We start from the raw sequence: 26,082 nt of genomic DNA, 5'->3' as shown, positions 1-26,082 counted from the left end.
ATTTCCTTTTCGTTTGTTTGTTTGAGGCAATGTTTCTCTGTGTAGCCCAGGCTGTCCTGGAACTAGCTCTATAGACCAGGCTAGCTGAGAACTCAGAGATCTGCTGGCCTCTGTCTCTCAAATGGTGGGATTAAAGGCATGTGCCGCCACATCCAGCGTGACTTCCCTTTTTATACGGGAAGTTCTCCAGTTCCATCCACGTTCATACAAACGGTAGCATTTCCTTCTGAGAAGGAAAAGAATCCTGTTGTTTACACACACACTACAGTTCCCTTATCCACACATCCACTGAAGACACACAGATTAACTTCATATCTGGGCTACTGGGAACAGTACTACGGTGAACTTGGGAGTGCAGCTGTTGGGCTTTCTTGTCCCTGCAGGATTCTGAAGACCTGGGAGTCTATAGCCATGAAGCTGAAGCACAGGGTAATCAGGGCCGTAGCACTGATTCTCCATGGCACGCATTGGACATGGAGTTCTCGGTCCCTGTGTGCTGAGAACTTGCTATAAGAACGCGCCTGTGGTGGCCGCTGTTGTGGAGCACACCTGAAATCCCAACACTCTGGAGTCTGAGGCAGGAGGATCTTGAGTTCAAGCCAACCCTGGACAACTTAGTAACACCTGTGTCAAAAGAACTAAAAACCAGACAAAGAACAATCAAGTGACAGTGTGAATTCACGTCATTCTCACAATGACTCAAGGGTCCACTTTTCAAATGAGAACATGGAGATACAAATCACTTTATACATAAGTCCTTACCAAGGCATCAGACCCTGAAGCAAAATCCAGGTCTGCAGGGACTACACAGAACACATGTTCCTAATGTCTTGGGGGCAATCACAGATGTCCTGGGAGAAACGACACTTCAACTGTGCATTGAAGAAGGGACAGCAAGAACTGACCAGGCAGCAACACAGGATGTGATGGTCCACGAGGAGGGAAGGCTATGTAGGGAGGACGAGAGCTATTTGGGCATCCTACCCTGGAGAGTGGGCAGTGGACATGAACCTGGGCCGGAGAAGATCTAGAAGTGTCCCAGCCCTGCCAAAACACAACCAGGCTAAGCCCCCACTGCTAAGCTAACAGGGAGAGGTCGCTCACCTGTACTCCCTGGACTAAGGCGCAGGCGCAGGTCAGCAGTGTGGCTTATTTACATCCCCAGGTCGAAGGGGAAAACCCAGGAAGTGTGGCCTAGGCCTAACAAAATCGCAGGCTAATAATAAACGCCCTGAGTAATGAGTGGTGTGGGCCAGGGCAGGCAGGAGGCTGGAGCCGTTGGCGCAGGAGAGTGGTGAGTAGGCAGCCGTGGTGGGTGAGGGCCAAGAGGGTGCTCCGGGGGCTGGAGATCTAGCAGTGCCACCACAGGCACAAGCTAAGGCTACTCAGCTTTGGGACAGCTTCAGTCCTGCACACAGAAGAGGCCTCCGGAGTCAGGTCGTACGTGCCAGGGGGTCAGCCAACAGGCGGGAACCTTCTTTTTCTATCCATGTTTCAGATTTTCTCCTTGTGCCCCTGGACTATTTTGAAGTGAATCTGGTAGATTTTAGATGTCTCAGGATTCAGCATTTAGAACTCTGTCCCCACTTAACTGTCGTGAATTTCTAAGAACTCCTAATAGCGCAAAGTGCCTACAAGCACGGGTGCTAAGCAAGAAGTAGCGATGGTGTGCGTCCTCGGTGGACAGATTCAAACCAGTCCTTCATGGCCCGCAGGAGAAAATGGGTTCTGTATTTCAATCTCTACCTGTCCCATCTGCCTTTTCATTTTTCTTGCTGAGTATTGCTGACGAAGCTGGGCCATTTATCCTATAGTGTCTCTGGGGTGGTTTAAAGAGTTTTGCCCAAGGCAGAGGGTCCTCATCAGGAGCCATTGCTCACAGCAGCTCCACCTATGCCCAGACACAAGCTAGGCTCAGGCAGGCTTTGCTAGGATTTCCATCTCTGTCCAGCCACCATGTCCATCCACCAAGGATGCAAATAGGTTTCACGGAGAATCGCAGGAGGTGATGGTCAGGAGCCACCTTGACCCAACAGGAAATGCCAGAGGACCTGGGACCAGGAATTAGGCATCGGGAAGAATGTGCTGGAACCCACAGCAGCTTCTGAGTGCTGGAACGAGAGCCCGGGAAAGCCAGGACAGGTGGAGAGTGCAAGTCATTTTTGCTCATAGTTTATACACGGGCCCTTGGCCTCGGATAAGTCTCTTCTCTTCACCTACAAAATGGACCTCAAAACCACAAACCTGCTTTCAACCCTTCAGACTCTCTTAAAGAGTCACAAACAAAGGTTCTGGGAAGTTGAAAATAAACAAAAACAAAACAAAACAAAAATCCTGCGACTTATTTTAATATTTTTAAATACCTTAAATTTTAAAATAATCATTTTACTACTTATTATATTTGTACTATTATGAATGAGGCATATATTCTTTCTTTTGGTTTTTTTTTCCTGGTTTTTCAAGACAGGGTTTCTCTGTATAACCCTGGCTGTCCTGAAACTCACTCTGTAGATCAGGCTAGCCTCGAACTCAGAAATCTGCCTGCCTTTGCCTCCCAAGTGCTAGGATTACAGGCGTGCGCCACCACTCCCACCTTGGTGTATATTCTTTCTGTTCATAGTTTCTTTTATAACAATAAAAGCTAAAACAGTTACATATGAAATTAAAAATAGAAAGCTGCTGGCCGGATATCGTGGTGCATACCTTTAATCCTAGCACTTGGGAAGCAGAGGCAAGCGGATCTCTGTGAGTGTGAGGCCAGCCTGGTCTACAGAGTGAGATTCAGAACAGCCAGGGCTACATAGTGAGACTCTGCCTCAAAAAACATAGTAGTAGTAGTAGTAGTAGTAGTAACAACAGAAAGCCATTAAAATGAAAGTAACCACCTTAATATGTTTCACATAACAATTTTGTTTTACTCAAACTCAAAAATAGAAAATTGCTTTATATATATAAAAAAAAGAAAAAAGCCACAAGTATTTGGATTAATAGCAAAAGGCTGCAGTTTGGGTCTTGTGTTCTTAAAACTGTCTTGAGTGTTTCGTTCTACGGCAGCGTAGGACTGCTCGCTCACACGGGCTCCGGACTGGTATTGAAAGTCAAGTCTTTCTTTTTCCTCTTTCAAGGTATTCACAGTAGTAGCCAAACATGCCCCGTGTCCAGTCTTTGGTTTTTGTTTGTTTGGTTTGGTTTTTTTTTCAAGAAGACAGGGTTTCCCTGTGTAGACTTGGCTGTTCTGGAACTCTCTGTAGACCAGACTGGCCTTGAACTCAGAGATCCTCCTGTCTCTGCCTCCCAAGGTCTGGGAATGAAAGGCGTGGGTCACCCCCACCCCCATCCTGTGTCCAGTTTTTAAAAGGTGCAAGAATTCAAAGTTGCCGTCCTCGACACCTGGACTAAGGGGTGAGGAGACCCACCAGTTGGGGCTTAAGGGAAGCGCCAGCTGGTGCACCCTGCCCTGCACATGGTGAGAGGTGACCTTCCAGTCCTCCTGAAAGGGGCCTGCGTCACCACACTGCAGGTATGCGTGCTCTTTCTGTGGGTGCAAGCTGCTGTCTTGACTTTTTTAAAAGCAGGTTTCAAACTAATCTGCCTCACCAATTTTCCATGGAACAGCACCCGCTATCTAGCCAAGCATGTCAGGAAGCTTCTAGAAATTGGAGGGTTTGCCGACTCTTGTGTTTCAGGGTACGCTGGAGCCTCTGTGTTGATCTGAACCCAGTCTAGCAGGGAAGGAGGAATTCCTGGGAAGGGTTTCTGGGCCTTACGTGGATCTGGTTGGTTGGTGAGAAAGAAGGGTGGACATAGCTTCTTCCGGTCAGTCTCACCGTCTGAGGCGGTGGCTGTGGTGGGTCATGGCGCCTCTCTCCCGCTAACGTGCTCGGTTCACTCACTCACAGGGATGGCAGTAGCTCCACTTAAAGGAGCTTCCATATAATAAGAAGCGTGCCTTTCCCTTTGATGTTCACTCACACATATTTTTGGGGAAATGTCTATTCAACGCTTTAGTCCAATTTTTAGGTATTTTTTGGAAGATAATTTTGTAATTATATTTATGTACAGAAAACTTAGTGTACGTTTATCCCACTTTAGTGGCAAGTTCTTTAGCCTTTGCCTTTTCCAATTTGGCAATGGGAGCCACAGATTTAGGACCCAGGATGTTGCCTCCCCAGTGGCAGCGGATCTCGTCATATCTGTCACTGTAATTGGTCCTAATAGCTGCCACCAGCTTAGCCAGAGCGCCCTTGTCCTCCGAGTTAACCTGTGTGAAGGCAACAGTGGTGCATGTCTTCCTGGGGAACCAGGCGCCCCAGCCTGGCATTTCCCTTGATGCTGCAGTAGGGTATGCCCCATCTTTCCACACAGGGCAGGCAGGAAAACCACCAGCTCAATGGGGTCATGGGCATCCCAGGAAAGGCACCCTGCTCAGCACTGGGCAAAGACAAGCTCACACCGGCAGAGGCCACATCCCCTGCTGGGACTGCTGCAGTGCTTAGATAGGGGACAGGGACAGACAGTGAGGACCCTGTGCACCAAATGGGATTAGGCAATGTCGTGGCCACTTTGTCAAATGGCTTGGCAATTATTTAAAAATTCAACCGAGTCACCATGGGAGCCAGCAATTCCACACGTGCTCATGTGTGGCATCTACAACATGGGCAGCCACTACCAGCTGAGCCTTCTTGTTCTCCACCGAGGTGGTGACTGTATTGACTCCTGCTCAGAGGACAGGTGGTCTCTTAGTGGGGACGTCCCCTTTGCCAGCAGCTTTCTTCTCAGCACGGGCCGGTGGCCATTGCTTCTCCTGCTTTGTCTCTGCCCTGTACTTGTGGGCAAGCTTAAGCAGCTGTGTCGCTGTTTGCCTGTCCAGGGCCTGGGTGAGCTGGTTAATGGCAGGAGGTGCTTTGAGCAGCTTATAGAGGATGGCTCTTTGCCGCTGCAGCCTGATGTAGCGGGGCCATTTGACGCAGCGTGTTAGGTCTCTTTTGGGCTGGCTGGCCTGCCCAATGCTGAAATTCTTGGGCCTTTTCTCAAACAAAGGATTGACCACCTTGTTGGCCTCCTGTTTCTTGATGATGGCGGGGGCCGGGCCACCTTCTTCCTCTTGGCCTTCTTTCCTTTGGGCATCTTACTCAGCTGGAGGAGAGGCCCAATTTTTAGTTTTAAAGGCTTTTAAGTCTTTGATCAATTGTTTTTATTTGTTTGTTTGTTTATTTATTGTTTTGGGGGGGCAGGGTTTCTCTGTATAACAGTTCTGGCTGTCCTGAAACTCCCTTTGTAGAGGAGACTGACCTTGAACTCAGAGTTCTGCCTGCCTCTGGATCTGAGTGCTGGGATTAAAGGGATAGGACACCACTCTTTAGAGTTAGTTTTTTTTTTTTTAATGGTATTGGGTAAGGATTTAACTACAGTCTTTTGCATGTGTCTACCCAGATTTCCCTTCAATACTGTTATAACATCTTAAGTGTATGACAGACTAATTTAAATGGTATCAGCTATACATTGAGAAGACTGGGTTTTGCCCCATTGGCTGCTCATGGTACACCTGTAAGGAAACCATCTGCTCATACAGGCAAAGGCTAGTCTGCCTTCCCTGTCCAGCTGCTCTGGTCGGCCCTCTGTCTCTGCTGGCACCATGCTGCAGACTGCACCAGCTCTGCCTGTTTCAGAACCAGGAAGTGTGAGTCCCCAGCTTTGCCCTTCTTTTAAAGATTATTCTCAGTACCTAGTGATTCCATTTGAATTTTTAGGACAGCATCTCCTATTTATGTATTTTAAAAAGTCGTTAGGATTCTGTTGTAAATTCTATGACTGGGTATTGCATTGAATCTGTATATTGCTTTTGGCAAAATGGCCATTTTAACTATATTGATTCTACCGATCCATGAGCATGGTAGGTTTTCCCATTTTTTGAGGTCTTCTTCCATTTCCTTCTTCAGAGTCTTGAAGTTCTTGTCATAAAGATCTTTCACATGTTTGGTAAGAGTCACCCCAAGATACTTTATACTGTTTGTGGCTATTGTGAAGGGGGTCATTTCCCTAATTTCTTTGGGAATGGCTAAGATTAAAAATTCAGGAGACAGCAGGTGTTGGAGAGGGTGTGGAGAAAGAGGAACACTCCTCCACTGCTGGTGGGGTTGCAAATTGGTACAACCACTCTGGAAATCAGTCTGGCGGTTCCTCCAAAAACTGGGCACCTCACTTCCAGAAGATCCTGCTATACCACTCCTGGGCATATACCCAGAGGATTCCCCACCATGTAATAAAAAAAAAAAATTCTATGACTGGTAGGTTACTTTGGGCCATATTGACATCTTAAATCTTCTAGTTTATGAACACAGGGCATCTTTTGATCTATTTAGGTTATTTCTTCCCACAATATTCTATAGTTTTTGGCATACACTTCTTTCACCTCATTGGCTAACTTTACTAAGCATTTTATTTCTTTTTATGTTATTATACATTGTTCCTTAATTTTCTTAAGGATTGTTCTTTGTAAGACTACAAAAATTCAATGCCTTTTGGTTGCTAATATTTTTACCCTGTAACTACGATTTTATGAGTTCTAATAGTTTTGTTGCCCTTTTTAGTATAAGATCATGTCACCTATGGACAGAGCTTGACTTAACATTCTTCATTCTAGTCTGGATACATCTATGTATCTATGTATCTATGTACCTGTATATCTATGCATCTATCTATATATCTATCTAGGCATCTATCTATGTATCTATCTATGTATCTATGTATGTATGTATCTATCTATCTGTCTATGTATATGTTTGTGTATCTATCTATGTATGTATCTACCTATGTATCTATCAATGTATCTATCTATGTATATGTCTATGTATCTATGTATCTATCAATCTATGTATATGTCTATGTATCTATGTATCTATCTATTATCTATCTATCTATGTATCTGTCTATGTATCTATGTATCTATCTGTCTGTCTATGTATATGTCTATCTATATATGTATGAATGTATGTATGTATGTATGTATGTATCATCTATCTATCTATCTATCTAACTATCTATCACCATGTTCACTATCATCATTTTGCCTAGGTTCCAGGTTTGGGCCAGGCCTTTACTCTAATTTCATGTGTATGCAGCATCCATGTTCACAGGCACATGTTCACACAGATGCCGACACATAGTTTCTCAGAGAATTGGATGAGGTGTTGACCAGAGGCCACTTGACCTAAAAGGAAATGCCACAGGACCTGGGACTGGGAGTCGGGAATCAGCCAGAAGTTTCATGTTGGTTTGTTTAGCATGAAAAGCTGTTGAATTTTGTCAAAGGCTTTTGTGTATCCATTGGGATGACTGTGTAGTTTCCCTCTTAATTCTTTCAGTGATATACACGGAAGCGATGGCTCTTTATAGAACCATCCTAGGCTCCTTGCAGCAGCCTAGGAACAATCCCCCTATGGTCATGGTAAGTAATATACTGTGAGGTTCGTGTGCTGACATTTTGTTAAGGAGTTCGTCCCTGTATTCATAAGGTATATTGGTCTATGATTTTCTTTCTTTTAATGTCTCTTTGGGGCTTTGACGTAAGATGTATTTTGTCCAACAATAGTTGTAAATTTGCATCTGGTCTTTGGCCACGATTTGCATTTTTATCCCTTTTTTGCTTTTCAAGACAGGGTTTCTCTGTGTAGCCCTGGATGTCCTGGAGCTTGCTCTGTAGCCCAGGCTGTCCTTGAACTCACAAAGATCTGCTGCCTCTGCCTCCAGGGTACTAGGATTAAAGGTGTAGGCCACCACAGCCTGGCAATGCATGAAATATCTGGCTCCATAGTTTTATTTTTGAATCTTCTGTGTCCTTTCATCTGTGTTGGGGTTGGGGGCGTGGTTAAGAGGTGGAAACTGTCTAGGAGGCTGGAGTCCCTGGGCTCCACCTGTAACACCACAAACAAAAACAAATCTTCTATAAATAGCATAGAGATTACTCTTGTGGGTTTTGCATATCTATTTGCACATTTCTTCCTTTAAACAGAGAGTTTAGATCATTTATATTTATTTTTTCTGATAAAGATTTGTTTCTGCTATTTATATATTGCTTTTTATTTTATTCATTTGTGCATGAATGCGTGTATATGTCAGGCTCTGATGCCATGGTGAGTGGAGGTCAGGAGACAATTCGATTTTCTCCTTTCACTGTATGGGTTCAAGCCACTGTCTCTCCTTTTCTGCAGATTTTTAATTTATTTTCTTAGTGATTATCTTAAAATTTACAATTAACAACTTGATCCTGTAGTGTCTTAATTTGAATATCTACTTAGTTTCATTAATTTGCAAAACACAGTTCCTAAAAATCTCTGCCCCTCTGCTTTTATGTGGTTTATGAAAACATTGTTACAAGTTTTGTCTTTGAATATGAATAATGATTAACATAGGTTTTTGTGCAGTATTTATTAAATTATGTGGTGAAGTAGGAGTTTCAACTCATAACAAGTATACAATAATTCAAGTTTATCTTGACTGGCCTGGTGGTGGAGTCTCATGAACCCAGGTACCCGAGAAGTTGAGGCAGGAAGATCACAAGTTCAAGGCCCTACCTTGGCTAGAGGGGGATTCAAGGTCAACCTTGGCCAACTTAACCAGACCTTGTCTCAAAATACAACAAAGAAAAGAACTGGGGCTAGCACTCACTGGAAAGCTCTAGTTCAGTTCCCATTACCATGTGCAACCAAGTGCACGTACAGGATGTATACACACATATACACATACATACATATATACACACACACATATACACACAGACATACACATATATACACACATATACACACACATATATACACACAGACATACACATACATATACACATACACACACATATATACACACAGACACACACATACATACACACATATACATACATATACATACACATACATACACACATATACACACATATACACACAGGCATACACATATACACATACACACATATACATACACATACATACATATACACATATACACACGTATACATACACATATATACACACATATACACACACATATATACACACAGACATACACATACATACACACATATACACACACATATATATACACACAGACATACACATACACACATATACACACATATACACACATATACACACATATACATACACATACATACACACACATATATACACGCATATACATACACATACATACACATACATACACACATATATATACAAAGACATACACACATATATACACACATATACATACACATACATACACACATTAACTGATTGATGAGTGATTGATTGATTGATTGATTGATTGATTAAATGCCTAGACATGGTAGCTGGTGCATGCCTTTAATCCTAGCACTCAGGAGGTAGAGACCTTGAGTTTGAGGCCAATCTAGCCCACATAGAGAGTTCCAGGCCAGCTAAACCTACTTAAAGAGACCTTGTCTCAAAAAGTAAAATAAAACAGAGGCTGGAGATATGGCTCAGCAGTTAAGAATACTAGCTGCTTTTCCAGAAGACCTAGGTTCGATTCCCAGAACTCACATGGCAACTCACAGCTTTTGGTAACTACAGTTCCAGGGGCTCCACAGGCACCAAGCATGCCATGGTATAAACATACATGCAGACAAAATGCCATGTACATAAGAAGACAAACTCAAGCCTAACGTCTCCCTGCGCAGGAGCCTTTATTTGTGTTTCTGCTCCTCTCTGGGCGCTGTCTACTGACCTCCATTTTCACACTGACTCTTGGTAGCCTCTGGTACCAGCAATGCGCCCCTTTATTTATTTTTGTTCTTTTGGAAATGTCTTGATTTCTCTTTCAGTATTGACAGGCAGTTTTGCCCAGGACATAACTTGTGGCTGACAGCTTTCTTCTAGGCCTTTAGATCTGTCATCCCATGCTTTCTCTCTCCATTGACTTTCCAGAAGGTTCCGTGTACATAACAAGTTGTCAAATTGTCTTCTTCTCCTCCCCCTCCCTCCCTCCTCCTCCTTCTCTTTGTAATGATGATGAGGATGTGTGTATATGAAAAAGAGGCAGGGGTGTGTGTGGGGGGACCATGTACCCGAGCAGGCATGTAGAGGTCAGAGGACACTTTGGTGGATTCATTTCTCTTCTTTAACCTTTATGGGGGTCCCAGGAGGCAAACCGAGGCCGTCAGGGCCTTACCTGCCGGCTCACCTCCCCAGCCTACAAGCTGCTTTTATCTTGCTACTTTAGCAAATTTCTTTACCCTCGAGTTCTATGATTTTACTGAAAAGTATCGTGGCACAAGTTTGAGGGGCTTTCTTCCTTTCTTCCTCTCTCCCTCTTTCACTGTCTCCCTCCTCTCCCTCGCCCTCCTCTTCCTGCCTTCCCTTGCTTTCTCTCTCTTTACCCTAAAGATTGATCCTGGGATCTCAGAGATATAAAGCAAACGCTCTAGCACTGAGCTGTATTCCTGCCTTTTAAATGTTTACTTATTTTATTTACTACCTTCAGTTTTGAGACAGTCTTGCTAAGTTGGGTAGCCTGCCCCAGCCTCCCAGGTGGCTGGAGTCACGGTCCTGCGGCACCAGGCCTGGTGTATCTGAGGTTTTCCTGCTTGGAATGTGTTGAGCTTCTCACGCGTGTATTTCCATCTTTTTTCAGATCTAGGAAGCTTTGGGTCTTTGTTTCTTTTTACAAAATGTAAGTCAGTGCCCAGCAGTTGTACATATTTACGGACACGGTGACTTTTTAGCACGTGTCTACATCCTGTAACAATGAAACCAGGGAGATCTGCTCATCCACCACCTGATGTTTGTTGTGTGAGTAAGAGCCAAGCACCTCTCTTCCAGCCATTTTAAGATAGACATTATCCTTAACTGTAGTCTCCTTGCTGAGCCACAGAACATAAGCATATCCTCCCGTCTTCTTATAACATAGTTCTGTCCAGCTGTTCTCTCCCAGCTGCTGCAGCCACTGCTCTCTCTGCCAGTGGAAGTTGACATTGCTGATTGCATAGAGTGAAATCATATAACTCTTGTTTTTCTGCATTTGGCTCGTTTTGATTAAAATAATGTCTTCTGAATCTATTTATGATGCTCAAACAAAACAGAACTAAGTCCTTTACATGGCTGAGTAATATTCTGTCACATAGATATCACATTCTCCTTATACATTCATTCACTGTTAGCTATTTAGGTTAATTCCAAATCTTGAAAATTATGGTAAGCTATAATAATCATGGCAGCAAAGATATGTCTCAATTTTCTAATTTTTTACTTTTGGATAAATACCTGTCCTAGTTACACCTGAACATGACAGATTATAAAAGTGTATAATTTGGGGGCCCCATTTCTAAAGGGTTGGAGTCCATGGTCATCGTGGTGGGGAACACAGCAGCAGGCAGGCAGGCTTGGTGCTGGAGCAGTACCTTTCTATCCCCATGCACTAGGCAGAGAGGCAGAGAAATACTAGGAATGGTTGGGCTCACAGTGACACACCTCCTCCAGCAAGGCCACACCTCCTTCAGCAAGGCCACACCTCCTCCAACAAGGCCACACCTCTTAATCCTTCCCAAACAGTTCCACCAACTGGGGACCAAGTAGTCAAACATATAAGCCTATGGGGCCATTCTCATCCAAACCACCACAGCACCCATTGATGGAACTGCTGGGCCATGTGTTGATTCTGCTTTTACTTTTTAAAGAAACTTTCATATTTGTTGCACCAGAAATGTGTGAACATTTCTCTATAACCTGGCCATTAGTAACAGCCATTCTAACCAGGGTTGGGGAGCCAGCTGTGGCTTTCCTGATGAGCCATGATGCCAAGCATCTTCTCCGATGCCTAGGAGCAATTTCTGTGTCTTCTTTTGAGAACTGTCTGCTCGAATCTTTTGAGTACTTTTAATAAGACTGAGGGGTTTTGTCGTTGTGCTCCTTCGCCTTTGTTTGTTTTAATAGTGAGACACTTCAGCTCACAGCAGTCTGGATATTGGCTCTCACTGGCTCTCATTTGGCTCCAGGTGAGCAGGCATCCCTCTGCCCTGCTTTTATAACCAGGAGTTAGGGTTGGGGTGGCTGTCTGCAGATCCTTGGTACTTTATTCAAGATTGAAACTAAAGCTTATAGAGACTACAAAGTAGCACAAAAACGTTACGAAATGCAATAGAAGTGATCAGAGGACACTGCAAAGGGGCAGCGGCCACCAGAGTGAAGAAGGTACTCAAGCCCTGTTACCATTTGGGTCTTTCCTTTAAGGGGTTCAAGAGAAGGAGAATGTGGTAGCTTAGGGTATAGGTCACTGTTTTGATTGACAGGCTAAGTCATACAGCGATTTTTTTCTATTGCACATGTCTTTTCCCATAATGCTTCTGATTTTAGTCACATGCATGCCTGATCATGCATATGCATAAGTTTGTAAATAGTTCCTGGCTTGAGGATACAGTTTGGTCTTACCACACAGGTACCCCAAACCAGTTCAAATTGTATTGGCCTTTCTATTTTTCCCATTGGTACATTAGGAACATGTTTGAATAAAAACAGATTTGGTGGCTGTTAGGGGCAGAATGACTTACCTTGTTCAGAGAGAGGTGCAGCTCCACAGCGATGGGACGCTGAGGTTGGTAGGCACATTGATTGAAGAGGGGTGGATGTATGCTATGTGCAGGGAAGGGAGCTGGGCGTCCAGGAGCCGGGCTTGCATAACTAAAACAAGGTATAGTCTATGCCGCTAAACTATCCCTGTGTTTGCCTGCCTCAGGAACAGCAGCACTATAACTGGGGTCATCTTACTCTGATGGGACAGTGTGAGCTGGCATTGCTAAGCCCCACTCTGTCTGGTCTTCCCTCTGTCTCACTGTGACCCCAGGGCTGGTTTGTTCCTGTGTGATCCTGGCCACTGGTGGGGAGACTTTCCCACAGAGGGTGCCTTTCAGCATCTCCCCACAGTCCATTTCCCCACATCCTGTTTGCTAACCTCTAGCCAGACACAGACAGGGTAGAGGGAATGACTTTTCCAGACCTGACCTGCTCTGCTTAGGTTGGAGGAATGGAGTCAGGACAGACAGATTCTCCTCACTCCCAAGGCCAGAAAGGACCTAGTGCTGCCCCTGGGCCCGCCAACTTCCAGAGTGCTGCTACTGCCTGCCGCTGCTGTCACTACCCTCTGTTCCGAGGACTTCGGCTGGGGCTCTATGCTGCCTGTCAGACAGAAAACACGAGGCTCTGCTCAGCTTGCTCTCATTGAAGAGTAAGCAAACACCTTGAAAAGTACCTCAGGAGAAGCTGTGGCCAGAACAAACAGCAGAGTCAGAGTGAAGGCGTCATAGTGGCAAAGTGGACTGCTGAGGAGATGCAGATCATGTCTGTAATATGCCAGAGAGGGTCTACCCACCTATAGCGACAAGTCAGAATGTTCACCTTCCTGGTGGGAGTTAGCCCCAGGGAGTCTCTAGGTACCGGGAGTGAGCTCAGTCTTGGTGTGGGTGCACACTGGTAAAAGACATGGGGTTTATACAATGCATTGTTGTAATGTTTCTTGTATCAGTGAACAAGAAAGGGGAAGAACTCTACACTAAATACCTGCTGTAGGCTTGGCACTGGCCAGGTCTGCTTTTGAAAATGTTGGTTTTTTAGTGGGCACTTGGGAAGTCCTGAGGACCCAGCACTGGGCAGAAAGTCATGACCAGGCCTTGCCAAATGATGCTTATGGTGTGTCTTAGTTAGGGTTTTACTGCTGGGAAGAGACACCATGACCAAGGCAAGTCTTATAAAGGACATCATTTAATTGGGGCTGCCTTACAGATTCAGAGGTTCAGTCCATCATCATCCAGGTGGGAGCATGATGCAGGCAGAACTGAGAGTTCTCCATCTTCACTGAAGGCTGCTAGTGGAAGACTAGCTTCCAGTCAGCTAGGATGAGGGTATTATTAAAGCCCATGCCCACAGTGACCCACCTACTCCAACAAGGCCACACCTCCTCCTTGGGCAAGCATATACAAACCATGACATGGTAAATTTAAACAGTGGCAGGAAGCAGCTACACTCATGAATGCCAAGGCCACAGTGAGGTGCAGTGGTTCTGTGTACAGAGGGGACGCCTGGGCATGGGGGACAGTAGGGTGCCTTTGAGGTCTCTGTTCTAATGCCATGAAAAGAGGAGGGTCACATGGGGCAAGGAGATTGAAGAGATGAAGGAGCCTTGGACAGATGAGGCATACTACTGGACTGGGGCTGGAGGAATGGCTCGGTGCTTAGGAGTACTTGCTTTTGCAGAGGACTCAAGTTTCAAGCATAAAGCAGCATACAATTACCAGTCCAGTTCCAGCGGACCCAACACCCTCTCCTGGCCTCCACAGGCACCAGGCATATAAGTGGTATATGTACACATACATATATGCATACACATAAAATTAAAGCAAATAAATTTTTTAAGATACTTTATTCACTCTGACTGAAGGCCTCCACACAGACCGTTAGGTAGACAACGGTAGGTACCTAGGCACACATCTACACACATGCAGACCAGCACACAGGTCTCGTAGGCATCTAGGTCTATAGGCGGACACAGCCAGACAAGCTGACAAAGATGAAGGCTAAATAAAGCCCTTGCCTCTGACCTCAAGGCCATATTTATAAGGAGTCACACAAAAATGTCATTCTGCCAAGGACAGCTAGGGAAGAGATGACATCACTGTTTGGTTTTGGGTTCCCCAAACATCTAGTGTCGGCCATTTTGTGCTGGCTCTTAACCCCCTGCTGTCTAACGTCAGCCACCGCAGTCCATGCTGGATATCTAGGTCAGTGCCAGGATGTCTAAACACAAATCATTCTTTACAGCCCTCTGTTCCCCACAGTCCTCCATGGGTAATGAGGTTTAGACAGATGTCAAGGATGAGGAAGAAGTAAGCAGAGACCCTGGGGAGGAGACCTGGTACACATGGAGGACAATGTGGGGACAGACAGGGTGCAACAATATCAGGAAGGGGCCATCGAGAAACCATTTTACAAATGAGAAACTGCGGCTTAAGCCACCCCTGACCTCAGCTGAGGTCGGACGCCAGCTCTGACTGCAGACAGAGAACATCTCAGAATGGGGCAGGAAAGCATTTGCCCATCCGCTGTCCTAATTCTCATCTCCCCTTCCACAGGGTTGGAGGCCAGGTGTGGCTATGGCATTCTGCCCCAAAGAGCAGTATTGGGACTCCTCGAGGAAAACCTGCGTCTCCTGTACATTGACCTGCGGCCAGAGGGGCCATCGCACCTGTACAGACTTCTGCAGTGAGTTCTGTCGTCTAAGGCCAGGGGATAGCTGAGCTATTCCCTCACATCCCCCCTCCCACATCCCCCTGATCTTTCTGAAGCCAGGCTAAGGAACGATATCTGCAGGTGGTCTTTTCCGCTCAGTGTTTCAGCCATTTGTACATTGTCTACTCTTTCCTGCCTTCCAATTGCCTGCTCCCCCGCCTGAAGTGCCTCTCCCTTTCTTCTCTCATCCAGCCTCCAGTGCAAGAGAGAGAGAGAGAGAGAGAGAGAGAGAGAGAGAGAGAGAGAGAGAGAGAGAGAGAGAGAGAGAGAGAGAGAATCAGAAGATACTTTCAGTAGTCAGTTCTCTCCTTCCATCTTGCAGTCCTGGGAATCAAACTTGGTGGGGAGGGGGGGCGTTTATCAGTCTTGGTAGCAAATAAATACCTTTACCCACTAAGCCATCTCTTCTGCTCTTGTACATTTTAAATAAATTTAAGACTCCATTAGTCTTAAAGGAGGAATGAACGCTCATGGTTTGGAGGGATGGGTCCCAATCCACGGTCACAAGGCTCTCTATCTTGGCATGTGGTGAAGGTTGTTTATTGGAGACTGGGTGGGTAGTGCCTCCCTTCCTCTGGGTCAGACTACGTCCTTGTAGCCTCTCTGGCTGTGAAGTTGTGGATGGACTAACTCACCCAGGAGATTAGCTTCTCATGTACTAGTCACCAGCTGGGCCCCTTGGGGGCATGACTCCTGCTTAGCATCACTACCTGTGTAGGCTGCTGGGGTTCCAACCCATCATCTCGGCCTTTCCCAGCTCCCTCCCCAAATCTCCAAGGAAGGTTCTGGTTTTTTCTCTTCTAGTCCTTCCACTAACTTGAAGTGTGTTTCCCCTTCAGGAGATTTGAAAATGCAAACAAACATTTGACAACGGAGCAATCCATCCAGATATTAATTTAAAAGATATGTAGAAGAGGCTAGACAGACAGCTCAGTGGTAAAGAGCATTTGCTAATTTTGCAGGGGATCCAGTTCTGTTCCTAACAACTGCGTGGTGGCTCCCAACTATCCCCAACTGCAGTTCAGATCCGTGCTGTCATCTGAACTCACAGGCACTAGGCATCAATGTGGTGCATATACATATATGCAGGCATGCACATAAAATAAAAGAAATAAACTTTTTAAAATGTAAATAGATGTAGAAAATGACCATATTTGGAAATGAAGAAGTGTGAAGAATTAATAGGTCAAAGAAGAAACAAAACAACACTCTCAGTAACACTTGAGCTGGGTAGAGGAAACTACATATCTATAGATAGGTACAGATACAGGTATGGTAGCTAAGTATAGGTATAGATAGATATAGATATCAGACTGCAATGTGCCACAGGGCACAACCATTCTGGAATTGCTGTCTTCACACTGAGCTATAGCGTTGGTTTGTTTTCGTTTCTTTGCTTAGACGTAGTTTAGGGTCAGACCCCAGGTATGTTTTTTCTGTCCCACAGAATTATTCAGTTGCCGAAAAGAGCAAGACAAGTACTACGACCATCTCCTGGGGGCCTGTGTCAGCTGTGACTCCACCTGTTCACAGCACCCTCTGCAGTGTGCACAATTCTGTGAGCACAGAAGCCAGGTGAACCTCCAGCTTGAGCTCAGGAGACCACAGGCCGGGGAGGTGGAAGTCAGGACAGATAACTCAGGAAGGCTCCAGGGATCAGAGCATGGTCCAGGTGAGTGACCCCAGGCCAGTGCCTATGGCATCAGGATGGGTAGAAGCCGGGCAGTGGCTGCCATGACAAGTGTCTTCAGTTCAAGAGGCTCAGACTCAAGGCAAGTATCCAGAAGCCAGGGAGGTCACTCCCAGGTAGAAAAAAATGTTTAGATGAAATTTTCAGAAGCCTATGGGACAGTTTGTCACATCCACATGTTGTATATTGCACTCAGATCTGTTACTTCAAATGCTTAACCATATCTTTGTGGTGAAAAGATTCAAATCTGTTTAAAATTTCCCCTTGATATTCTGCAGTGCTGGGACTGGACCTGGATCCTCCTGGTGTTCATCCCGAGGTCAGCTGCTGAGCCACGCATACACTCCTTTAGCTTTTGCTTTTGAGATGTGTGATACATGGTCATGGCCTAGCCAGCCTCGCAGGGCTGTGCTTTCTACATATCCTGAGTGAAGCCGGGCGGTGGTGGCGCACGCCTGTAATCCCAGCAATCTGGGAGGCAGAGGCAGGCAGATTTCTGAATTTGAGGCCAGCCTGGTCTACAGAGTGAGTTCCAGGACAGCCAGGGCTATACAGAGAAACCCTGTCTCAGAAAAAACCAAAAAAAAAAAAAAAAAAAAAAAAAAAAGAAAGAAAGAAAGAAAGAAAGAAAGAAAGAAAGAAAGAAAGAAAAAGAAAAACCCTCTCTGAGCGACTTATTCTATGGGATAGAACAGGGCCCAGCCCAGAACAGAGCTAAAGAGAATGATTCCACAGGCTTGGTGTGGGAGGCAAACTTTGTGGTACATGTAAGAATCAAACAGAGGAAAGTGGGGGGAAAAAGGGAAGGAAGGAAGAAAGGAAAAGAAGAGAAGAGAAAAGATAAGAAAAGAAAAGAAAACTCAGACCAACCTTCATGGTAAAAGCTGACATCTCTTGGTCTGAGAGATGCGGCCCCAAGACCCAGAGGCACAGCATTTGAACTTGCAGTGCAATGCAAATTACATGTTGCGGGGCTGGTAGAGCTAAGACTAGAGAGGGGAGAGGGGAGGGTCTTGTCAGGGGCAGAATGAGGAAGTAGCTGCTTTTCTCTGCGATCTGATTCTTGGAAAGGCAGGATGGAAGCTAGGTTGATTTACTCTGACCTTCAGATTAGCTGCTTTCTGGGAATTCCATGGGTGACAGATTTCTTGGGACCTTGGGCCTGTTTTAGGGCATTGGTTTTGTGTTGAGGGTGGGTTTCCTATAATCCAAGACCCTTTACATATGAAGTCTGAGGGTGCCATTTCCTATCTGGCTACTTTCTACTGGGAGGGAGGGGGACAGCATTTTGTGGGTTCTCAAGTCTGGAGTGACTCTGGAAGAAGCATTGCCTTTACTTCATCTTGGCGTGGTGGACCGGGGTAGGGCAGTGATACAGTCCAGGAGGATGCTCTGGAAAGAGTTTGAAAGACAGGGTAAACTGTCCCTATGAGGATGATAAAGAGGAAGGGGGGTGTGGAAGGGGAGGAGCCCGGCCAGGCAGCAACCGGGAGCCCATCCAGAAGAGGCTTGTTGCTGGATTCTCTGTGCCTGGTCTTGAACCAGTTTTGACCTGTTAGTATTCTTGGAGGTGGGCCTGAAAGGCGTGCAGCTGTTCTGGAAGTGATGCTTGCCGAGAGCCACCGAGATAAACGCTTTCTTGCTGTTCTCCCTTGTAGTCCTGGAAAAATGCCCAGAGTGGCAGGAAGAGGGGATGGGTCTGATGTCCCATTTTGCTCTTGTTGATGTGGGGGTACTGATAGGGTTGGAGCTTTGTGGGGGGTGGGGGAAGAAGAATGGTGGAGACAAAAAGGTAAGAGCAGAGGTCCGGTGCAGCTACGGGGCAAGCATATGGAGATGTCTGTCCTGCAGCATCCAAAGAGTCCTGTCTGAAGACAGGGAATGGTGTTTAACACGGTTGTCTGGTGAGGTTTCCCCTTTGCAGGGCACTTTGAGGTTTAACAAACATTGTCACATGGAGGAGTGTCCTGGGTAGTGGGACACATGACAATGAAAGGCTGCAGGCTGACTGGGAGAGATAGGCTTATTTTAATTAATTAGTTCATTTTGAGCTACTCAGGAGGTATTGGCTTTGAGGGAACACTGGTAAGCTGTGTGTGGGGTCAGCTCTAGGAGCCTACAGGCCGCAGTAGGGTTAGGTTTGGATGGGGAGGGGTGCTAAGGATTTGAAAGGATTTCCCTGGACTAGGGAAGGCAGGTCCTTCTCCTTGTCCCCAGCAATACTGATGACCAGGAGAGGATTCAGATGGACTGACAGCGCGAAGAGGCCAGTGGGGTGGGTAGCATCAGGAGGGCTGTCTGTAAGCAAGTGGTTCAGAGTCCTGTGGAGCAAAGGCGGTGATGGGAAGCTTACAGTGGTGTGGTTGGAGCCTGACAGGGACGGAGTCTATGTATGCACGCGGGGGAAGGAGGCCTTGCGAAGTTGGCCACTCCTGCCTGGCAAGGAGCCATGGTTGATGGTGAAGAACCAGTTTTAAAGATTTTGCTAAAAGCTCAGGGATACAACCCATTAGGAAGTCCCTCCTCACTGTTTCAAGGGTTCCCCCAGCATCTTTAAGGGTGAAGTGAAAGGAAGAGGCAAGTCAGACCCGAAGTGGGGCAGGGAATGCTTGACTAGCAGTTTGAGACTGACGGAGACACACCCAGAAGAGGGACGGGGAGAAAATCCCTCTACCAAGTAGGGCAGGGTCTTGGAAACCTCAGAAAACCCAGTCTCTCTTCAAGGCTTTGGTTTTGCTTTTGATTTTTGAAGGGTCTTCCCCTCCTAATTTAGGGTGGGTTGATTGGTTTTGTTTTGAGTCAGGGTACTTGTGTGGAGTCAGGCACGCTTGTCCTAGAACGTGCTGCGTAAACAGGCACACCTCAAACTCGCAGAGAAAACCACCTGCCTCTGCTTTTCAAGTACTGGGATCGAAGGCATGTGTCATCATGACCAGGAAGAGTTGGTTAGGACAGATTTGAACAAGGCCAGGATAGCTGATTGACTCATAACTGTAGCATCCTGATCTGGCCTTGAGCTCATAGGGCCAATCCATCATCAGGGGGCTGCACTGAGAAAAACACTTTAGACCTTTGTTTTTAAGCCGCCAGGCTTTTGTCTCAGAGGAAGAAGCTGGACATCTTGGAAGTTCACCATCTTTATTACCTAGTCACGGTCCTTCTCCCTAATGGTCTTCCTACTGGGAAATTTGTCTAACTCCTAGTCCCTCGTTCAGGTCACCCTAACTGCTTAGGGGTTTGGAAACAGAGACTACTTATAAGCTGGCAAAAGAGGTGATATAGAGCAGGCAGCACTTAGAGCCCCCCCCAACCGAGGGTCCATCTAAGGCACCATGATAACACTTAATGATGGCAAAGATTCAGAACATTAGGCAGCTGAGTGACGGCAGTGTGTATTCTTACAACACGTGTATTCTTACAGCACGTGTGTACGGAACAGCAGCAACACAGCACACGCAACTGCTGGTGTATTAGACTTCTTATGGAGGGTGTAGTTAAAGTAGCTGGATAGTTCTGCCCTTATTGGAGGAAGTGTACAGGTCACAGAAAGTGTAGCAGGTCCTGTCGCAAGCATCAGCGAGGCTCCTGGTCCTCCTTGTTACCATTGCCCACCGTGTGATGTCCACACACGCATGAGATCATGTTTAAGCTCAGAGGTTGGCCATTGGGTCTCCTCCATTTCAGCCTCATAGGGGAACATCAAGAGGCAGGGTTAATGAGGAGAGCGCCTCAGCATCATGATTAACGTTAAGTTTTGCTTAGTAATCATACAGCTCGCTGGACCGTGGCCCTGAGCCCTGCAGAAGGATAAGGAATCTGTGCAGCGAGCTGTTTGTTACATCAGACTCCAGTTTGTGTAAGGAGTGAATGCCGGGAAGTCTGTTACAGTCAGCATCTAACTGAAAACTTAAAAGAGAAACAGAATCCTGTCGGGTCTTTTGTTGTTGTTGTTGTTGTTGTTGTTGTTGTTAGTACAATTCATCCAGCAATATCTTATGGACACTATCCTGAACAGTTTCCCCAAACCCATCAGTGTGAGGTACAAAATGCCCAGAACAGGCCGAGTCAGTCCATAGAGACATAGGACAGATGAAAGTAATTGGGAGCCAGGTAAGAGAAGATGGTGAGGATTCATTAATGGGATAGGAAGTTTTTCACTAGAGATAAAAATAGCCTCAAATTGGGGAGCACAAATACTTATGCAACTTCATGAGTATGTTTTAAAACACATACACACACACACACACACACACTCAAAGTTCACTAAAGTGGTGAATGTGGTGGTTTACAAGTTACATCCCAGTTTTAAAAACAAAGGTATTGACAGCCCTCACCGCCCCACCATCCTCTTTCCCATCCTGTCAGCGAACAGGGAATTATGGGGCGTCTAGTACAAAAGGCGCCTGGACCCAGTACAGCTGAGCTTTTGTAGAATTGTGCTTTCCCAGTGAGAAAGCACTCCTGAGAGATTAATAAAGGAGAAGCTCCCGAGTAATAGCATGGACTCGTTCTGGTTCATGCACACCAGGGAACCGACCCTGGACAGAAAGTCCCCGCAGTTTATATAGGCTCAGGTCCGAAGTTACACTTTGAACAATTACACATTGTTCTACAGAGACAGAAGTCCCAAGGTTTGGTTGTTTGGACAAATGGGGAGATTTATGGTGTAGAACACTATCGCCATTTTCCCAGAGAAAGAGCAGGGCTGCTTTTCCCAGGCAGCTGTAACTGGGGTCACCCTGTGCAGGGCAAATTTCTGCTCTTCCTGAGAAGGGGGATGAGTTAGCACTGCCAGTCAGGGTTGGCCTCTCTACCTACTTTACTTTAATATAACAGTGTTTTTGAGAAAGTGTATCAATAGATCCTTTATAACTTTATTACTTCCATTTTCTCCTTCAAGGGCGTGGTCCCTCACGTCACTAGCACAGAGCATGCCTTGGTGCCTGCATTGAAAGACCCATAAGATAGATTGGGAGGAGAAAGGTCAGGAGCAGAGAGAGCTTCGGACTGAGACAAGGTCTTAGTCGTTAATCAAAGCCCAAGGTTCAAGTCTCAAGCTGTAAAGTGAATTACGGTCCCACTTCCCAGGGCCATTCTGCGTCATGTCTGGGTTCAGACTTTTCAGTCATCTAGATCCCTGATCCCGATTTCAAAGTCTGAGCTCACCCAGGAGCCCTGATGCTTGGTGGAGTCATCCTCCTGGGACTGCCACCCTCGCAAACAAGTGTGCATGTGTCCATCCATCCCTGGGTCTGTCTATCTCCAAAGCGTGTGGAGTAGGCCAGCTCCAGAGGTGTCCAGCTTTAAAGTCTTGGAAAAAGGTGTCATCAGTTTGGGGTTAAAGGGGCCAGTAGCTCAGGACTCAGAAAGCATAGCAGTGTATTGGGGCCAGGAAAGGAATCCCACTTCTTCACCAGCGAGGCAGGTCTGGGGATGACTGTGTGGGAGTACTTGGGCCTAATGAGGTAAAAAGAAAGCCCCTGGTAGGGAGGGAGCTTAGTCCTGAAATGGGGGAGGGCACACGCAGCTACAGGCCTAAATATGGCACCTTTCGAGAAGGGGGCTCTGGGGAGTGGGTGCCTGCCGTGAACTTGTCTGTCCTGAAACACCCACAGGATTGAGGCTAAACAGCGAGCAGCTGACTCTCTACTGCACACTGGGGGTCTGCCTCTGTGCCATCTTCTGCTGTTTCTTGGTGGTCTTGGCCTCCTTCCTCAGGCGTAGAGGAGAGCCACTTCCCAGCCAGCCTGTCGGGCAGCGTGGGTCACAAGCAAACACTCCCCATGCCCACCGTAAGTATAGAAAGTCGGGCCTCCTTTCCTGGCAATCACCAGCAGTCCTCCCCCTTCCGCCATCTACCACTACCCCTGCATCTAGGGTAGACACACTCTGAGCCCACCGGGGTGGCCTGGGGCATATCCTGAAGCACCTTAGTAAAATCAGGTTCAAACAGTAGGGCCAGAAGAAAGGGTGGATGTCAGGTTCTTGCTTCTGGAGATCTTCTGGAGGAGATCAGGAAGGGGGTTACCCAAGGGCGGAGACTGCTTTCCGGGGTGCGGGGAGAAGTGAGCCCGGCCTTGCAAACCTCTTCAGGGGCGCTTAGAAGGGTAAGTCCTGGGGTGGCTGTAGAAGCGTTGGGCTCCTGGACCAGGCAGCGTTGGACAGTCCTAGGTGCCCACAGTGCCTTCCTTTGTCCCTGCAGGCCCCGTGACAGAGACTCGAAACGAAGTGGCCGCGTCACCCCAGCCTGTTGAAACGTGTAGCTTCTGCTTCCCAGAGCGCAGCTCGCCCACTCAGGAGAGCGCGCAGCGCTCGCTCGGGACACATGGCTTCGCGGGCACTGCTGCCCCGCAGCCCTGTATGCGCGCATCGGTTGGCGGCCTGGGTGTCTTGCGCACACCCATTGGGGACACGCGTCCTGGAGCTTGATAGCCAGAAAAATAAAAAGACAATTTAGCTGATGGAGTGACAGAGGGGGAAAGGGATGGAGAAGAGTCGAATGACACGAGAAAGGAAGCCTAGCTGCATCCACGCAGAGCAATAAAGCAACTGCCCGCAGCGCCCACGTCCTCAGCACCGCCTGTGCTGCTGTGTCTATACTTTCCAGAGCAGTCAACCTGTGCTTTTTCTCTTTAGTCAAGAAAGACGGAGAATAGCCAGCATGTAGAGCAGTACCCTTACAATTCTTACAAACTAGTGGTCTTTCCTACGACCTTAGGCAGATAGCCGAGTGCAGTGTGGATGTATTTGTGATTTAATTTGTATGTGTATGTGCAGATGCTGGTTTGTGTCATGTGTGCATGTATACATGAGTTGTGTGTACATGTGCACCTATATGTGTGTGTGTGTGTGTGAATTCCGTGCATGCAGATGTGTGTGTACATATGTGTCTGGCTGATGTGGTATAGCCAGGAAGATAGGGGCCTCTCTAGAAGACTAAACATCTAACAAACAAACAACAAAAAAAACCCTGATGGGTGTTACCTGGACTTCAGCAAGAATATATTCAACTACATCCACTTTTCATGAGCACCTATGATTAATTTTTTAAGCTACATTTAAACCTCCAGGTGCACGAAAATACCCTCAGAAGCATTTCCCAGCAAGCTGAAGTGTGGAACTGTAAACGTCATCCTTATCACCCAGGCAGGCTTACGAAACCCAAAGGTCACACGACAGGTGTCCCTGTCCTCACCATTCATAGCTAGTAGGTGGCCGAGGGAGAAGACGTCTGCACAGAATAACTCTGATATTAGTCCTAATAACACAGAGTGTCTGTACACAGGGTTTGGTTGTCTGCAGTCATGGTGCCTGCAGAGTCGGCTCTTCCTGAGGCCACTCTTCTTCCTCTTATAGTTCATGTTATGATCTGCCTAATAGCTTTAGTTTGATTTCTCTCTAAAGAATCCATCTCTGAATAAGGCCACATTTGACGCACTAAGGGTTAGGGATTTTAGTGTAAGTTTTGGGGGACAAACTCAACCCACAGTGGAGGCCTTGTGAGACCATCACTGTTTTAACTTTGTTGAAAAGTTGCCACCTAACAAGTTCTTGTCCACGATGTGTTGAGCCAACCGACATTGTCCCCATGATCAACTTCCTTCAACAGGACTGCTAGAAAGACCCTGGCTCCTGCTGCGGACATGCGCTGGTTGTGGGCTGAGGAATATCACCAGTGCATGCACAGAGAGACTCCAGTGCTCAGCCTGTATGAACCTATTTTTAGTCTTTAAGATCTGTAGTTTTAAAATTCTGCTCATCTAAACCCAAGGGACTGAAAACACAAGATGTTTCTAGAACCAGGGTAGGGGCACCAAGAACATAGGGTGCAGAGTCCAGCCTCAGCTTCAGAGTCATGAGAATTCTTTATTAGATATTTGCTTTATTTACATTTCAAATGGTATATCCCCTTTCCTTGATACCCCTCCAAAAACCCCCTATCCCATCCCCTCTCCCCCTGCTCCCCCCCCATCATGAGGATTTTTGGTCAGCTTTTCCAAGGGTCATTTGTGTAAATTTTGTCTTTTACTTTGTGAAGAATGGGCTTTTTTGCCAATTTTACCTTGTGTTGGGTCAGCCTGTAGAATACAGCCTTACTCCATCTGCATTGTCCCCTTAAATTGTTTTTATTAGTATATATTAGTTGAATAAAACAATTTTTGCTGCAGCGTTTTACAAACTTGTATGTAGCATGCTTTGGTATTCTTCCCCGACTTCCTAACTCTCCTCCACATTCTTCCACTGGTCTCCCACACACAATTCGTTGCCCTTATAAGTTCATGTCTTTAAGAAAAAATCAAGGTTTTGTAAATGTGAGAAAACCTGGTATCTGTCTTTCTTAATCTTATTTTCCTAAACACTCTTACGTATTACAACTATTTCCCCAACGGTGATCAAATTCTATTCCTGCAGTTTCCTGAATTTCTCACCTCTATTTCTGGGCCAGCCTCCTTCAGTCTCTTTGATACCTTTCACTCCACCACACATCAGTGTTCCTGTAGAGGACCAGGGGAAGCCAGTGTGGTGCATGTACCTTGTGATGTGTAACCTGGATCATACCTGCCACCAAGCATGCATATACTGCCCAGCTGATGCCTTCCCCTTGATACCAGAACAAGAGGCCCTTTCCAGCAGGGCCTGGAAAAGCCCTCTGCCTTTCTACTGAAATATGAGTCTTCAGACACAATAACTACACTGGATCATGCAACATCACTTCAGACCCCATGGCTAGCATTCTAAGATTAGATGTTATGAGCAAGTCTTGGGGCTGGATGGCTTAGTGGTTAGGAGCATCTGTGACTAGAGTTTAAGATTGGGTGTACTGAGATTCCAAAGAAAATCAAGGAAAGCAGCACTGCATAGCGTGCGGAGGTCACAGCTACACATAGTGTTCTGTCAGCTCTGCTCCTGCCTGGCGGAGGATGGTGGCCAGACTTATACAAAACGTCTAAAGGAAAGGGATAGGGATGTCTATGACAGGCTTCATACTGTTAGCCAGAAACCATTACACAATGCTGGCACCTCACAAACCAGCACAGCATGTGGGTCTGAGGTGATTTTGAAACCTGCTTAGTATTAGTCACAGACTTGTACAGGAGGTAC

At 46.3% G+C, this 26,082-nt stretch overlaps 1 protein-coding gene and 1 pseudogene across 2 annotated transcripts; one reads left to right on the top strand and one right to left on the bottom strand.

Moving 5' to 3' along the window:
• Positions 1-1,185: 1,185 nt before the first annotated feature.
• On the top strand, positions 1,186-25,159 carry Tnfrsf13b (TNF receptor superfamily member 13B). 2 transcript variants are annotated; one of them, XM_052197413.1, is made up of 5 exons: positions 1,186-1,294; positions 15,134-15,263; positions 16,738-16,962; positions 22,596-22,772; positions 23,183-25,159. In XM_052197413.1, the coding sequence occupies exons 2-5, from the start codon at positions 15,155-15,157 to the stop codon at positions 23,407-23,409; spliced, it is 738 nt and encodes a 245-aa protein (XP_052053373.1). In that variant the 5' UTR covers positions 1,186-1,294; positions 15,134-15,154; the 3' UTR covers positions 23,410-25,159. The 2 variants fall into 2 exon arrangements, with proteins under 2 accessions (XP_052053373.1, XP_052053372.1); XM_052197412.1 differs by lacking the exon at positions 1,186-1,294 and adding an exon at positions 3,435-3,520.
• Positions 3,776-5,133, bottom strand: LOC127695345 (60S ribosomal protein L7a-like; annotated as a pseudogene).
• Positions 25,160-26,082: the final 923 nt, after the last annotated feature.

The sequence above is a fragment of the Apodemus sylvaticus genome, chromosome 10 (genome assembly GCF_947179515.1).
Source record: "Apodemus sylvaticus chromosome 10, mApoSyl1.1, whole genome shotgun sequence".
Taxonomy (NCBI): Eukaryota; Metazoa; Chordata; class Mammalia; order Rodentia; family Muridae; genus Apodemus; species Apodemus sylvaticus.
This window is presented reverse-complemented; position numbering and strand designations above follow the sequence as displayed.

Excerpts from the sequence above, each read along its gene's own strand:
- Tnfrsf13b (XM_052197412.1), top strand. The coding sequence starts at position 3,464 with ATGGTGAGAGGTGACCTTCCAGTCCTCCTGAAAGGGGCCTGCGTCACC. Across the intron at positions 3,521-15,133 it reads CCTGCGTCACCACACTGCAG|GGTTGGAGGCCAGGTGTGGC; the intron begins GTATGCGTGCTC and ends CCCCTTCCACAG. Across the intron at positions 15,264-16,737 it reads CACCTGTACAGACTTCTGCA|AATTATTCAGTTGCCGAAAA; the intron begins GTGAGTTCTGTC and ends TCTGTCCCACAG.